The 13,368-nt window shown below is 38.7% G+C and overlaps 1 protein-coding gene across 1 annotated transcript in view; it reads left to right on the top strand.

Moving 5' to 3' along the window:
* The window catches only part of ZBBX (zinc finger B-box domain containing), a 508,142-nt gene that overhangs the window by 325,199 nt on the left and 169,575 nt on the right, over positions 1-13,368 (top strand). Inside the window, exons 15-16 of the mRNA XM_053711814.1 lie at positions 12,107-12,273; positions 13,247-13,353. Of these exons, the coding sequence (XP_053567789.1) occupies positions 12,107-12,273; positions 13,247-13,353 (274 nt within the window). The remainder of the gene's footprint in view (positions 1-12,106; positions 12,274-13,246; positions 13,354-13,368) is intronic.

The following is a 13,368-nucleotide window of genomic DNA, read 5'->3' as shown; positions in this document are numbered from 1 at the left end:
ATTCAGCTCTTTTGCCTGTAAAAAAAACACATACAATACCCCCCCAACATTACAACCCACCACCCACATACCCCTAATCTAACCCAAACCCCCCTTAAATAAACCTAACACTAAGCCCCTGAAGATCTTCCTACCTTGTCTTCACCATCCAGGTATCACCGATCCGTCCTGGCTCCAACATCTTCATCCAACCCAAGCGGGGGTTGGCGATCCATCATCCGGTGGCTGAAGAGGTTCAGAAGAGGCTCCAAAGTCTTCCTCCTATCCGGCAAGAAGAGGACATCCGGACCGGCAAACATCTTCTCCAAGCGGCATCTTCGATCTTCTTCCATCCGGTGCGGAGCGGGTCCATCTTGAAGCAGGCGACGCGGATCCATCCTCTTCTTCCGTTGTCTCCCGACGAATGACGGTTCCTTTAAGGGACGTCATCCAAGATGGCGTCCCTTGAATTCCGATTGGCTGATAGGATTCTATCAGCCAATCGGAATTAAGGTAGGAATATTCTGATTGGCTGATGGAATCAGCCAATCAGAATCAAGTTCAATCCGATTGGCTGATCCAATCAGCCAATCAGATTGAGCTCGCATTCTATTGGCTGATCGGAACAGCCAATAGAATGCGAGCTCAATCTGATTGGCTGATTGGATCAGCCAATCGGATTGAACTTGATTCTGATTGGCTGATTCCATCAGCCAATCAGAAAATTCCTACCTTAATTCCGATTGGCTGATAGATTCCTATCAGCCAATCGGAATTCGAGGGACGCCATCTTGGATGACGTCCCTTAAAGGAACAGTCATTCGTCGTTCAGTTGTCGGGCCGGATGGATGTTCCGCGCTGGAGGTCTTCTGGATCCTGCCGCTTCGCTCCGGATGGAAGACCATAGAAGATGCCGCCTGGATGAAGACTTCAATCGGATGGAAGATCCTCTTCTGCCCCGCTTGGATGAAGACTTTGACCGGATCATGGACCTCTTCAGCCCCCCGCTTGGGCTTGGATCAGGACATCGGAGGAGCTCTTCAGGACGGATCGGTGAACCTGGATGGTGAAGACAAGGTAGGAAGATCTTCAGGGGCTTAGTGTTAGGTTTATTTAAGGGGGGTTTGGGTTAGATTAGGGGTATGTGGGTGGTGGGTTGTAATGTTGGGGGGGGGGGTATTGTATGTTTTTTTTTACAGGCAAAAGAGCTGAAATTCTTGGGGCATGCCCCGCAAAGGGCCCTGTTCAGGGCTGGTAAGGTAAAAGAGCTTTTAACTTTTTTAATTTAGAATAGGGTAGGGAATTTTTTATTTGGGGGGTCTTTGTTATTTTATTAGGGGGCTTAGAGTAGGTGTAATTAGTTTAAAATTGTTGTAATATTTTTCTTATGTTTGTAAATATTTTTTTATTTTTTGTAACTTAGTTCTTTTTTATTTTTTGTACTTTAGACAGTTTATTTAATTGTATTTCTTTGTAGCAATTGTATTTAATTAATTTATTGATAGTGTAGTGTTAGGTTAATTGTAGGTAATTGTAGGTAGTTTATTTAATTAATTTATTGATAGGGTAGTGTTAGGTTTAATTATATCTTAGGTTAGGATTTATTTTACAGGTAAATTTGTTATTATTTTAACTAGGTAACTATTAAATAGCTATTGTACCTGGTTAAAATAATTACCAAGTTGCCTGTAAAATAAATATTAATCCTAAAATAGCTATAATATAATTATAATTTATATTGTAGCTATATTAGGATGTATTTTACAGGTAAGTATTTAGCTTTAAATAGGAATAATTTATTTAATAAGAGTTGATTTATTTCGTTAGATGTAAATTATATTTAAGTTAGGGGGGTGTTAGTGTTAGGGTTAGACTTAGCTCTAGGGGTTAATCCATTTATTATAGTAGCGGTGAGCTCCGGTCGTCAGATTAGGGGTTAATAATTGAAGTTAGGTGTCGGTGATGTTAGGGAGGGCAGATTAGGGGTTAATACTATTTATGATAGGGTTAGTGAGGCGGGTTAGGGGTTAATAACTTTATTATAGTAGCGCTCAGGTCCGCTCGGCAGATTAGGGGTTAATAAGTGTAGGCAGGTGTCAGATTAGGGGTTAATAAGTGTAAGGTTAGGGGTGTTTAGACTCGGGGTACATGTTAGAGTGTAAGGTGCAGACGTAGGAAGTGTTTCCCCATAGGAAACAATGGGGCTGCGTTAGGAGCTGAACGCTGCTTTTTTGCACGAGCACGTTTTTGAGGCTGGCCGCGTCCGTAAGCAACTCTGGTATCGAGAGTTGCATTTGCGGTAAAAATGCTCTACGCTCCTTTTTTGGAGCCTAACGCAGCATTTGTTTGAACTCTCGATACCAGAGTTAATTTTATGGTGCGGCCAGAAAAAAGCCCGCGGAGCGTTAACAGCCCTTCTACCGCCAAATTCCAAATCTAGGCCTAAGTTAACTAATAAGTAAATTTGGGGTATAACACTATTGTATGTTCATACTTTGCATAAACGATGTATATACTTCCATTAAGTATATGCAATCTGTCATGTGTAATCAGTCTTTTCTGTTTAGTCGAGTAAAGGGTTAATATGATGTATGCAAATTCATTTAGCAATATCCCTTAAAAAAGACTGAGAGCAGGCTGACTAGTTAAGCAGGGATCAAGTGTGGTAGCCCCACATGAAACACGTCTGCTCTTTGCTGCCTTTTTTGTTCATTCTCTATACAGGGATGAGCTATATATCTGTTACCTTTGTTTGCTTTTATCAGTGCACATTTTTCTGAATAAACTATGATGTTTTGATCATACTCTTGCATGGAGGATTCCTTTACTCAGTGAAGCCGGTACTTATGTGGTTCGTTTGAGTTGTAAGTAGCGTCCTGGGCAGAGACTCTGTTTCCTGACTCCTGTGTGTTCCCAGATGAGGGAATCGACTGTGTGCACACGCTGAAGACACGCCAGCCGCCGGACTACTAGGCTGGAAATCACTGCTTTCTTTCATTATTTCATTACATTTTTTATTCAGCACCCTGGAAAGCGCTTGCTGATTGTCTGTATTTAGCCACCAATTAGCAAGCTCTACCCTGGTACTGAACCAAAGTTGGTCTGGCTTGTAAGTTGCTTTTTCAAATAAAGATACCAAGAGAATGAAGAAAAATTGATGATAGGAGTAAATTCGAAAATTGCTTAAAAAAATCTTGCTCTATCTGAATAATAAAAGAAAAAAATTGGGTTCAGTATCCCTTTAAGCCTCTTTCAGTTGGCTTGATTTCAGTTTGTTACAGATCCCTGGGTTCAGAATATTGTTTCTCAGGTATATCGAATAGGATTCAGAACAAGGCCTCCCATGGGAAGTTTTTTTTTTGCCCAATGTTCCAAAGAATCCTGTAAAAGCTCAAGCTTTTCTTCACTATGGGGCCTATCTATCAAGCTCCAGATAGAGCTTGAGGCCCCGTGTTTCTGGCGAGCGCTGGGGGCGGCGATTCTGCAGGGGGCGGCGTTGCACCAGCAGCTCTTGTGAGCTGCTGGTGCACTGCTGAATAAGGAGACAGTATTGCTCTCCGTATTCAGCGAGGTCTGGCGTTCCTGATCCTCTGTCGGATCAGGTCCGCCAGACTTTGATAAATAGAGGCCTATGCCTCAGATCAGGAAGATATGGGATGTTATTTTATTTAAATCTCTTCATTGTTCCCAAGAAGGAAGGTACTTTCAGACCAGTTCTAGATGTAAAGGCTCTGAACAAGTTTGTAAGGATTCCATCTTTCAGAATGGAAACTATCCAGACTATTCTCCCTTTTGTTTAGCTGGGTCAGTTTTTGTCCACAATAGATTTAAAGGATGCTTAACTTCGTATATCTATTCACAGGGATCATTTCCAGTTTCTGAGGTTTGCCTTTCTGGACAGGCATTTTCAGTTTGTTGCTCTGCTATTTGGTCTGGCTACAGCTCCAAGAATATTCTTTTTCTTTCATGTAATTAGCAAGAGTCCATGAGCTACGTTGATATGCGCTTCGCAGCAGGCTGGAGCCCGGTTTTCCTCTCAGAGTGCAGTGAATGTCAGAGGGATGTGAAGAGAGTATTGCTTTTTTGAATTCAATGGTCTTCCTCTAGGGGATCTATTTCATAGGTTCTCTGTTATCGGTCGTAGAGATTCATCTCTTACCTCCCTTTTCAGATCGACGATATACTCTTATATACCATTACCTAAACTGATTCTCGTTTCAGTACTGGTTTGGCTGTCTACTATATGTAGATGAGTGTCTTAGGGTAAGTAAGTCTTATTTTTTATGACACTCTAAGCTATGGTTGGGCACTTTATATGTAAAGTTCTAAATATATGTGTTTAAACTTATATTTGCCATGATTCAGGATAATCAGTATTCCTTATTTCAGACAGTCAGTTTCATTATTTGGGATAATGCATATGACATATTTTTGTCTTACCTTAAAAGAATTTTTTCAATTGACTTTTTTTCCCTGTGGGCTTCAATTTATTGCGTCATTCTTGGCGCTGACTTTTTTGGCGCGAAAATTTTGTCATTTCCGGCGCCCTAATTGACGCCGGAAGTTTGCGTATGGTTGCGTCATTTTTGACGTTCAGACGTTTTTTTTGTGCCATAATTGTGGGCGTTGTTTTTTTCGGCGTCATAGGATGTGGCGTCATACTTGGTGCCAAAAATATGGGCGTTGTACTTGGCGCCAATAATGTGGGCGTCATTCTTGGCGCCAAAAAATGTGGGCGTCATTCTTGTCTCCACCTTTTTTTCACATTATTTCAGTCTCATTTTTTCATTGCTTCTGGTTGCTAGAGGCTTGTTCATTTGGCATTTTTTCCCATTCCTGAAACTGTCGTTTAAGGAATTTGATAATTTTGCTTTATATGTTGTTTTTTCTATTACATATTGCAAGATGTCTCAACATGACCCTGGATCAGAATCTACTTCTGGAAAGACGCTGCCTGATGCTGGTTCTACCAAAGTTAAGTGCATCTGTTGTAAACTTTTGGTAACTGTTCCTCCGGCTGTTGTTTGTGATAACTGTCATGATAAACTTTCTAATGCAGATTGTGTTTCCATTAGTTATAATCTATTACCTGTTGTTGTTCCTTCAACATCTAATGTTCAGGATGTCCCTGTTAATGTAAAAGAATTTGTTTCTAAATCTATTAGGAAGGCTCTGTCTGTTATTCCTCCTTCCAGTAAGCGTAAAAGGTCTTTTAAAACTTCTCATATTTCAGATGAATTTTTAAGTGACCGTCATCATTCTGACTTATCTGTTTCTGATGAGGATCTATCTGGTTCAGAAGATTCTGCCTCAGATATTGACACTGATAAATCTTCATATTTATTTAAGATGGAGTTTTTTCGTTCTTTTCTTAAAAAAGTGTTAATTGCATTAGATATGGAGGAGTCTAGTTCTCTTGATACTAAATCTACTAAGCGTTTAAATTCGGTTTTCAAACCTCATGTAGTTATTCCTGAAGTTTTTCCAGTTCCTGATGCTATTGCAGAAGTAATTTCTAGGGAATGGAATAGTCTGGGTACTTCATTTACTCCTTCTCAAAGGTTTAGGAAATTGTACCCTGTGCCATCTGATAGATTAGAGTTTTGGGATAAAATCCCTAAAGTTAATGGGGCTATTTCTACTCTTGCTAAACATACTACTATTCCTACGGCGGATAGTACTTCCTTTAAGGATCCTTTAGACAGGAAGCTTGAATCCTTTCTAAGGAGAGCTTATTTATGTTCAGGTAATCTTCTTAGACCTGCTATTTCTTTGGCTGATGTTGCTGCAGCTTCAAATTTCTGGTTGGAGGCTTTAGCGCAACAAGTGTCAGACCATAATGCTTATAGCATTGTTAAACTTCTTCAACATGCTAATAACTTTATTTGTGATGCCATTTTTGATATCATTAGAATTGATGTCAGATATATGTCTTTAGCTATCTTAGCTTGAAGAGCTTTATGGCTTAAATCTTGGAATGCAGATATGACTTCTAAGTCAACTTTGCTTTCTCTTTCTTTCCAAGGTAATAAATTATTTGGTTCACAGTTGTATTCTATTATTTCAACTGTTACTGGGGGGAAAGGAACCTTTTTGCCTCAGGACAAAAAATCTAAAGGTAAATACAGGGTTGCTAATCGTTTTCGTTCCTTTCGTCAGAATAAAGAACAGAAGCCTGACCCTTCCCCTAAAGGAACGGTCTCCGTTTGGAAACCTTCTCCAGTCTGGAATAAATCCAAAATCAAACACAAGGAAAGAGGCGCCGTATGTGTGAATCTGAAACAGCCAACATCAGATAGAAAACATGTGCAGGGTACTCACAATATGAAAAGGCACTCCAATGTGCCAATAGGAGCAGGCTGGTATTCACAGCAAACCAGCTGGCTGAACAGGCAATCCAGGATAACCAAAGTGAGAGACTCAGAATCTGGATCCCACGATATGGAGACAGGAGCTAGGTGCAAACAAAGGCACACCACTGTGTGAATCTGTAGGAGCACACTGATAAATTCACAATCTGTACAGGGTACTCACATTCTGTAGCGGCACTCAATTGTGCCAGTGGAAGCAGGCTGGTTTTCTCAGCAAACCAGCTGGCTGTATAAGGAGTAAAGCAGGAGCCTCCGCAGTCCTCCGGATAAAACAGGTAGCTCAGAAATAATCAATTTGGGATGAGGATATATGATTTAAAAAAGGTTTAATAAAGAATAAAAACAATTAAAAATACATATATCACTCATGTGCAGTATACAAGTGACATGCAACGCGTTTCTCGGAATCAACCGTTTCCTCAGGCATGAATTCTAACTCTACACACATCTTATAAATACCTGAGCTACCTGTACTGCCCCACCCTTCAAATTAAACCAGACCAATCACAGAAGCCCTTTGTTTAATTACCCATTAGTTGGTACACCTGCATACTTCTCATCCCCTGCCTTAATGTGCTTGATGGACTGGATGGAATAAATCCAAGCCTTTTAGAAAGTCAAAACCAGCTCCTAAATCCGCATGAAGGTGCGGCCCTCATTCCAGCACAGCTGGTAGGGGGCAGGTTACGATTTTTCAAAGATATTTAGATCAATTCGATTCACAGTCTTTGGATTCAGAACATTGTTTCTCAAGGATACAAAATAGGTTTCAAGATAAGACCTCCTGTGAGATTTTTTCTCTCTCGCATTCCAGTAAACCCAGTGAAGGCTCAGGCATTTCTGAAATGTGTTTCAGATCTAGAGTTGGCTGGGGTAATTGTGCCAGTTCCAGTTCTGGAACGGGGTCTGGGGTTTTATTCAAATCTATTCATTGTACCAAAGAAGGAGAATTCATTCATACCAGTTCTGGATCTAAAAATATTGAATCGTTATGTGAGAATACCAACATTCAAAATGGTGACTATAAGGACTATTCTGCCTTTTGTTCAGCAAGGGCATTATATGTCCACAATAGATTTACAGGATGCATATCTTCATATTCCAATTCATCCAGATCACTTTCAGTTTCTGAGATTCTCTTTTCTAGACAAGCATTACCAGTTTGTTGCCCTTCCGTTTGGCCTAGCAACAGCTCCAAGGATCTTTTCAAAGGTTCTCGTGCCCTTCTCTCTGTAATCAGAGAACAGGGTATTGCGGTATTTCCTTATTTGGACGATATCTTGGTACTTGCTCAGTCTTTACATTCTGCAGAATCTCACACAAATCAACTTGTGTTGTTTCTTCAAAAACATGGTTGGAGGATCAATTTACCAAAGAGTTCTTTGATTCCTCAGACAAAGGTAACCTTTTTGGGCTTTCAAATAGATTCAATGTCCATGACTTTGTCTTTAACAGAAAAGAGACGTCTGAAGTTGGTTTCAGCTTGTCGAACCCTTCAGTCTCAATCATTCCCTTCAGTAGCTTTTTGCATGGAAATTTTAGGTCTCATGACGGCTGCATCGGACGCGATCCGCTTTGCTCGTTTTCACATGAGACCTCTTCAGCTTTGTATGCTGAACCAGTGGTGCAGGGATTATACAAGGATATCACAAATAATATCCTTAAATCCCAATGTTCGGTCTTCTCTGACTTGGTGGTTGGATCACCATCGTTTAATTCAAGGGGCCTCTTTTGTTCGTCCAACCTGGACTGTGATCTCAACAGATGCGAGTCTTTCAGGTTGGGGAGCTGTATGGGGATCTCTGACAGCGCAGGGGGTTTGGGAATCTCAGGAGGCGAGATTACCAATCAACATTTTGGAACTCCGTGCGATTTTCAGAGCTCTCCAGTTCTGGCCTCTTCTGAAGAGAGAATCGTTTATTTGTTTTCAGACGGACAATGTCACAACCGTGGCGTATGTCAATCATCAAGGTGGGACTCACAGTCCTCAAGCTATGAAAGAAGTATCTCGGATACTTGTATGGGCAGAATCCAGCTCCTGTCTAATTTCTGCGGTTCACATCCCAGGTGTAGACAATTGGGAAGCGGATTATCTCAGTCGCCAGACGTTACATCCGGGCAAATGGTCTCTTCACCCAGAGGTATTTCTTCAGATTGTTCAGATCTGGGGACTTCCAGAAATAGATCTGATGGCCTCTCATCTAAACAAGAAACTTCCCAGGTATCTGTCCAGATCCAGGGATCCTCAGGCGGAAGCAGTGGACGCGTTGTCGCTTCCTTGGAATTATCATCCTGCCTATATCTTTCCGCCTCTAGTTCTTCTTCCAAGAGTGATTTCCAAAATTCTAATGGAACGTTCGTTTGTTCTGCTGGTGGCTCCAGCATGGCCTCACAGGTTTTGGTATGCGGATCTCATTCGGATGGCCAGTTGCCAACCTTGGACACTTCCGTTAAGACCAGACCTTCTATCTCAAGGCCCATTTTTCCATCAGGATCTCAAATCATTAAATTTGAAGGTATGGAAATTGAATGCTTGATTCTTAGTCATAGGGGTTTCTCTGACTCAGTTATTAATACTATGTTACAGGCTCGTAAATCTGTGTCTAGGAAGATTATTATCGAGTCTGGAAGACTTACATTTACAGTTTTACAACTTACTTACAGTTCTTCTCATAAATTCTCTTGGCATTCTTTTAGAATTCCTAGAATTTTACAGTTCCTTCAGGATGGTTTGGATAAAGGTCTATCTGCAAGTTCTTTAAAAGGACAAATCTCTGCTCTTTCTGTTCTTTTTCACAGAAAGATTGCTAATCTTCTTGATATTCATTGTTTTGTAGAGGCTTTGGTTCATATCAAGCCTGTCATTAAGTCAATCTCTCTTCCTTGGAGTCTTAATTTGGTTCTGAGGGCTTTACAGGCTCCTCCGTTTGAACCTATGCATTCTCTGGATATTAAATTACTTTCTTGGAAAGTTTTGTTCTGCTCTTTCTTGTGAATCTCCTTTTCTGATTTTTCATCAGGATAAGGCGGTGTTGCGGACTTCATTTAAATTTTTACCTAAGGTTGTGAATTCTAACAACATTAGTAGAGAAATTGTTGTCCCTTCATTGTGTCCTGATCCTAAGAATTCAAAGGAGAGATCTTTACATTCTTTGGATGTAGTAAGAGCTTTGAAATATTATGTTGAAGCTACTAAAGATTTTAGAAAGACTTCTAGTCTATTTGTTATCTTTTCTGGTTCCAGGAAAGGTCAGAAAGCTTCTGCCATTTCTTTGGCGTCTTGGTTAAAGTCTTTGATTCATCATGCTTATGTGGAGTCGGGTAAGTCCCCGCCTCAAAGGATTACGGCTCATTCTACTAGGTCAGTTTCTACTTCCTGGGCTTTTAAGAATGAAGCTTCCGTTGATCAGATTTGCAAAGCAGCAACTTGGTCTTCTTTGCATACTTTTACTAAATTCTACCATTTTGATGTTTTCTCTTCTTCTGAAGCAGTTTTTGGTAGAAAAGTACTTCAAGCAGTTGTTTCAGTTTGATTCTTCTGCTTATGATTTCAGTTTTTTTCATTTTTTAGATTAAAACTTTTGATTTGGGTTGTGGATTATTTTTTCAGCGGAATTGGCTGTCTTTATTTTTTCCCTCCCTCTCTAGTGACTTTTGCGTGGAGTTCCACATCTTGGGTATCTGCTATCCCATACGTCACTAGCTCATGGACTCTTGCTAATTACATGAAAGAAAACATAATTTATGTAAGAACGTACCTGATAAATTCATTTCTTTCATATTAGCAAGAGTCCATGAGACCCACCCTTTTTTGTGGTGGTTATGATTTTTTGTATAAAGCACAATTATTCCAATTCCTTATTTTTGATGCTTTCGCTCCTTTCTTATCACCCCACTTCTTGGCTATTCGTTAAACTGAATTGTGGGTGTGGTGAGGGGTGTTTTTATAGGCATTTTAAGGTTTGGGAAACTTTGCCCCTCCTGGTAGGAATGTATATCCCATACGTCACTAGCTCATGGACTCTTGCTAATATGAAAGAAATGAATTTATCAGGTAAGTTCTTACATAAATTATGTTTTTCTTATCTCATTTGTTTGGCTATATGTTAGGTATGTGTGAGGTGGGAGTGGTTTTATAGAGCTCTTGGGGTTTGGGAATCTTTGCCTCCTCCTAGTGGTAGAGAAGAGTAATTCCCAAGAGTAAGGATTGTGGACTCTCACCACCATGTAAGAAATTAATTTATCAGGTAAGCATAAATTATGTTTTCACATGCTTTTTTCCACTTTTTACAAAAAGATTAGTAAAAAAAACCGGTTTATTTTTTGTCTTTAGAGTCCCTTTAAAATAGTTTAATTTCACCTGCTATGAATTATTAGACATTTTAGTCCAATGTTAAAAAAAGTTGACCTTTTTAATTTTTAATATTATTTCTTTATTAAGATGAAAATGTTCTAAAAGTTTAGATCTGACTACCATAACTGCTATTCCCTAATTAGGTGCAAGTTAAGAAGGTTTTGTAAAAGGCAGAAATAGTTTATTTCATGTAAGTGCCAAACACTGCAGGCAAGATTACATATGCGGCGTTGCCTGCAAAAACTATCAACGCTGTTCTTTTACTTGGTTTTGCTATCACATATATGGCGCCGCATATAAATGTGGTGCGTATATTTCACCCGTTGCACGCAATTTTTACTCCCATAAGCTAACATATAACCACGTCAAATTGGTATCACATATTCAGCGCAAGGACTTACGCAGCGAAAATTAAGACATTTTACTCCATTTTCACCTTGCCACACATAGGCAGACGCAGCAAGTCTTACGCTGAAAATGTGAGCACCGTAACTCTCGTAACTGGCTGAAAATATTAACTAACACCTAACGCTTGCGCAATATCTATCTACTTGTCAACCGCAATCCCCCACCGCAATAACTAAAAAAGTATATTAACCCCTAATCCGCCTTTAACCCACATCACAATAAACCTAATAAATGTATTAACCCCTAATCCCCCATTAACCCACATCGCAATAAACATAATGAAGTATATAAACCCCTAATCCACCATTAGACTTTTACGCAAGATTTGACATTTTATTTATTTTAAGTCACTGGCGACTCCAGAAATTTGTATTTACACACATTTCTGGACATCACTAGTTTATCCGATTTACGGCACTTTATGAACTGCTGGCGATGTGAGAGGTGAAATTATGGGCGGCGCGGGTTTTAGCAGTTACGCTGAAGCCTGCGCCGCATATGTAATCTCGCCCTGCATGTGTTCATTCTTGTTTATTCATTTAGCCTCAGGAAAATTGTTGGTTAGTGAAAAATGCCTTGACGTTTTGGACTAGAGCAGTTTTAGCCTAGCATGTTAGAAAACTGAGCAAAAAATGTAATTGTATTATTTTATATCTATATATATACACTTTATATATAAATATATATTTGTGTGTGTGTGTGTGTTTTTCATATATGTAGATGATGGAAAAATTACCATATTACCTCAAATAGAAGACTGATTTTTATAAAAAATTGTATTACTGTATATATTTTTTTTAATTATTGCTTGCCTTTTGTATTTCCATCTGCAAATGCCTCAATTGCTCTTTTTCATGGTAATTATAATGATTTAGTTATATTAAATCTAAGGGGCAATTAGTAAGTGCTGTTGGTTACAAATTCTATATTTATTTGGTAATTTCATTACACATACAGTTATATATTTGTTTATTTATTTTGTTTATACATTTAGTTTTCCAGATACAGATGTATGCTCTTTTATTAAAAAGTCTGACACTTCACCAGTCCGAACAACTGCTAAGAGAAAAAACATTCCACAGCATTCAACTTTTTCTGTTACTAGAGAAAATGCAGCCCTTGCTGAAGATGTCACTGCAATAAATGTAGAAAAGGAAGAAGGTAATTTTTACAGAATGTATTATTTTATTATCTGCTATATATTTTTTTTATTGTAGATCCAAAGACAACACACCTTTTATCTTTGCTGCTTTTTCTCAGCAATAATAAATCCCTAATTAAGAGCATAACACATTGTTAACACAGGCAATGTTAACACAGCACTTTTATTACTTGAAAATGCAGTCCACATTAAAAATAGATTAGTGTAGTGTTTCCAAACTCAAATCCTCAGGGATTTAAGCATATAACTAATTAAGCACAGGTAGGTTAATAAGTGGCTTAGTAACTTTGATTGAGCTGCCTGCTCTTAACTAATATTAGTCTTTTTGGTGGTCTCTGAAAACATCAGTTCTCATATTGGGCACGTAAAAAAAAAAAAAAAATCTGACATGATTTTAATGCCATAGGGAAGACTGTAAGAAATGAAGAAATAAAAAATGCCACTTGTGTTTTCTATTTACTTTATTCTAAGGAGTGAATCTATTTAAAATGTGAAATCTGCAGTAAGATGGGTGGGTAATTCCCTTTTCCCTGTAGTCTTATAAATGTCATATTTATGAAGCTGGTGTGTGAAATGACTGATTTTACCCTTGGAATTATATTTTTTTCTCCCCAGCCAATCAAAGACAAGCTTGAAAAGTGTGTGTTTTTTTTTGTTTTGTTTTTTTTTATTTAAAATAGTTATACATTGTGCTTCTGTTCACTAGATATTTGGTTGATGAATAAATATATATATATATATATATATATATATACTTGTTCTACAGCCGTGAGATAAAATAGTTTAATACTTAAGATTTAATATATTAAACTATTTTCTTCTCTGCTGAATTATGCAGCATATGTTATTTCATTCCACTGCAATGCTTGTGACTGACTAGTCAGTTGTCTTCATGAGAACATTGAACGCTAGCGAGACAGGACAATTAAGCTGTTGACAGCTATGTATAAACTTTTAATGCGTTCAATACAGATCAACTTCTTACAACATCACGGTTGACGGACAGCAAATCAATGAAATACAATGGCTCTAATGACAACCACAGTTTGGATACAGCTGGAGTTGTAAATTTGTCCAAGGTAACATTGAATAAA

Source organism: Bombina bombina, chromosome 4 (assembly GCF_027579735.1).
Source record: "Bombina bombina isolate aBomBom1 chromosome 4, aBomBom1.pri, whole genome shotgun sequence".
NCBI lineage: Eukaryota > Metazoa > Chordata > Amphibia > Anura > Bombinatoridae > Bombina > Bombina bombina.
Note: the sequence above shows the minus strand (reverse complement) of the source record. Positions and strands in the feature narration are given on the sequence as shown.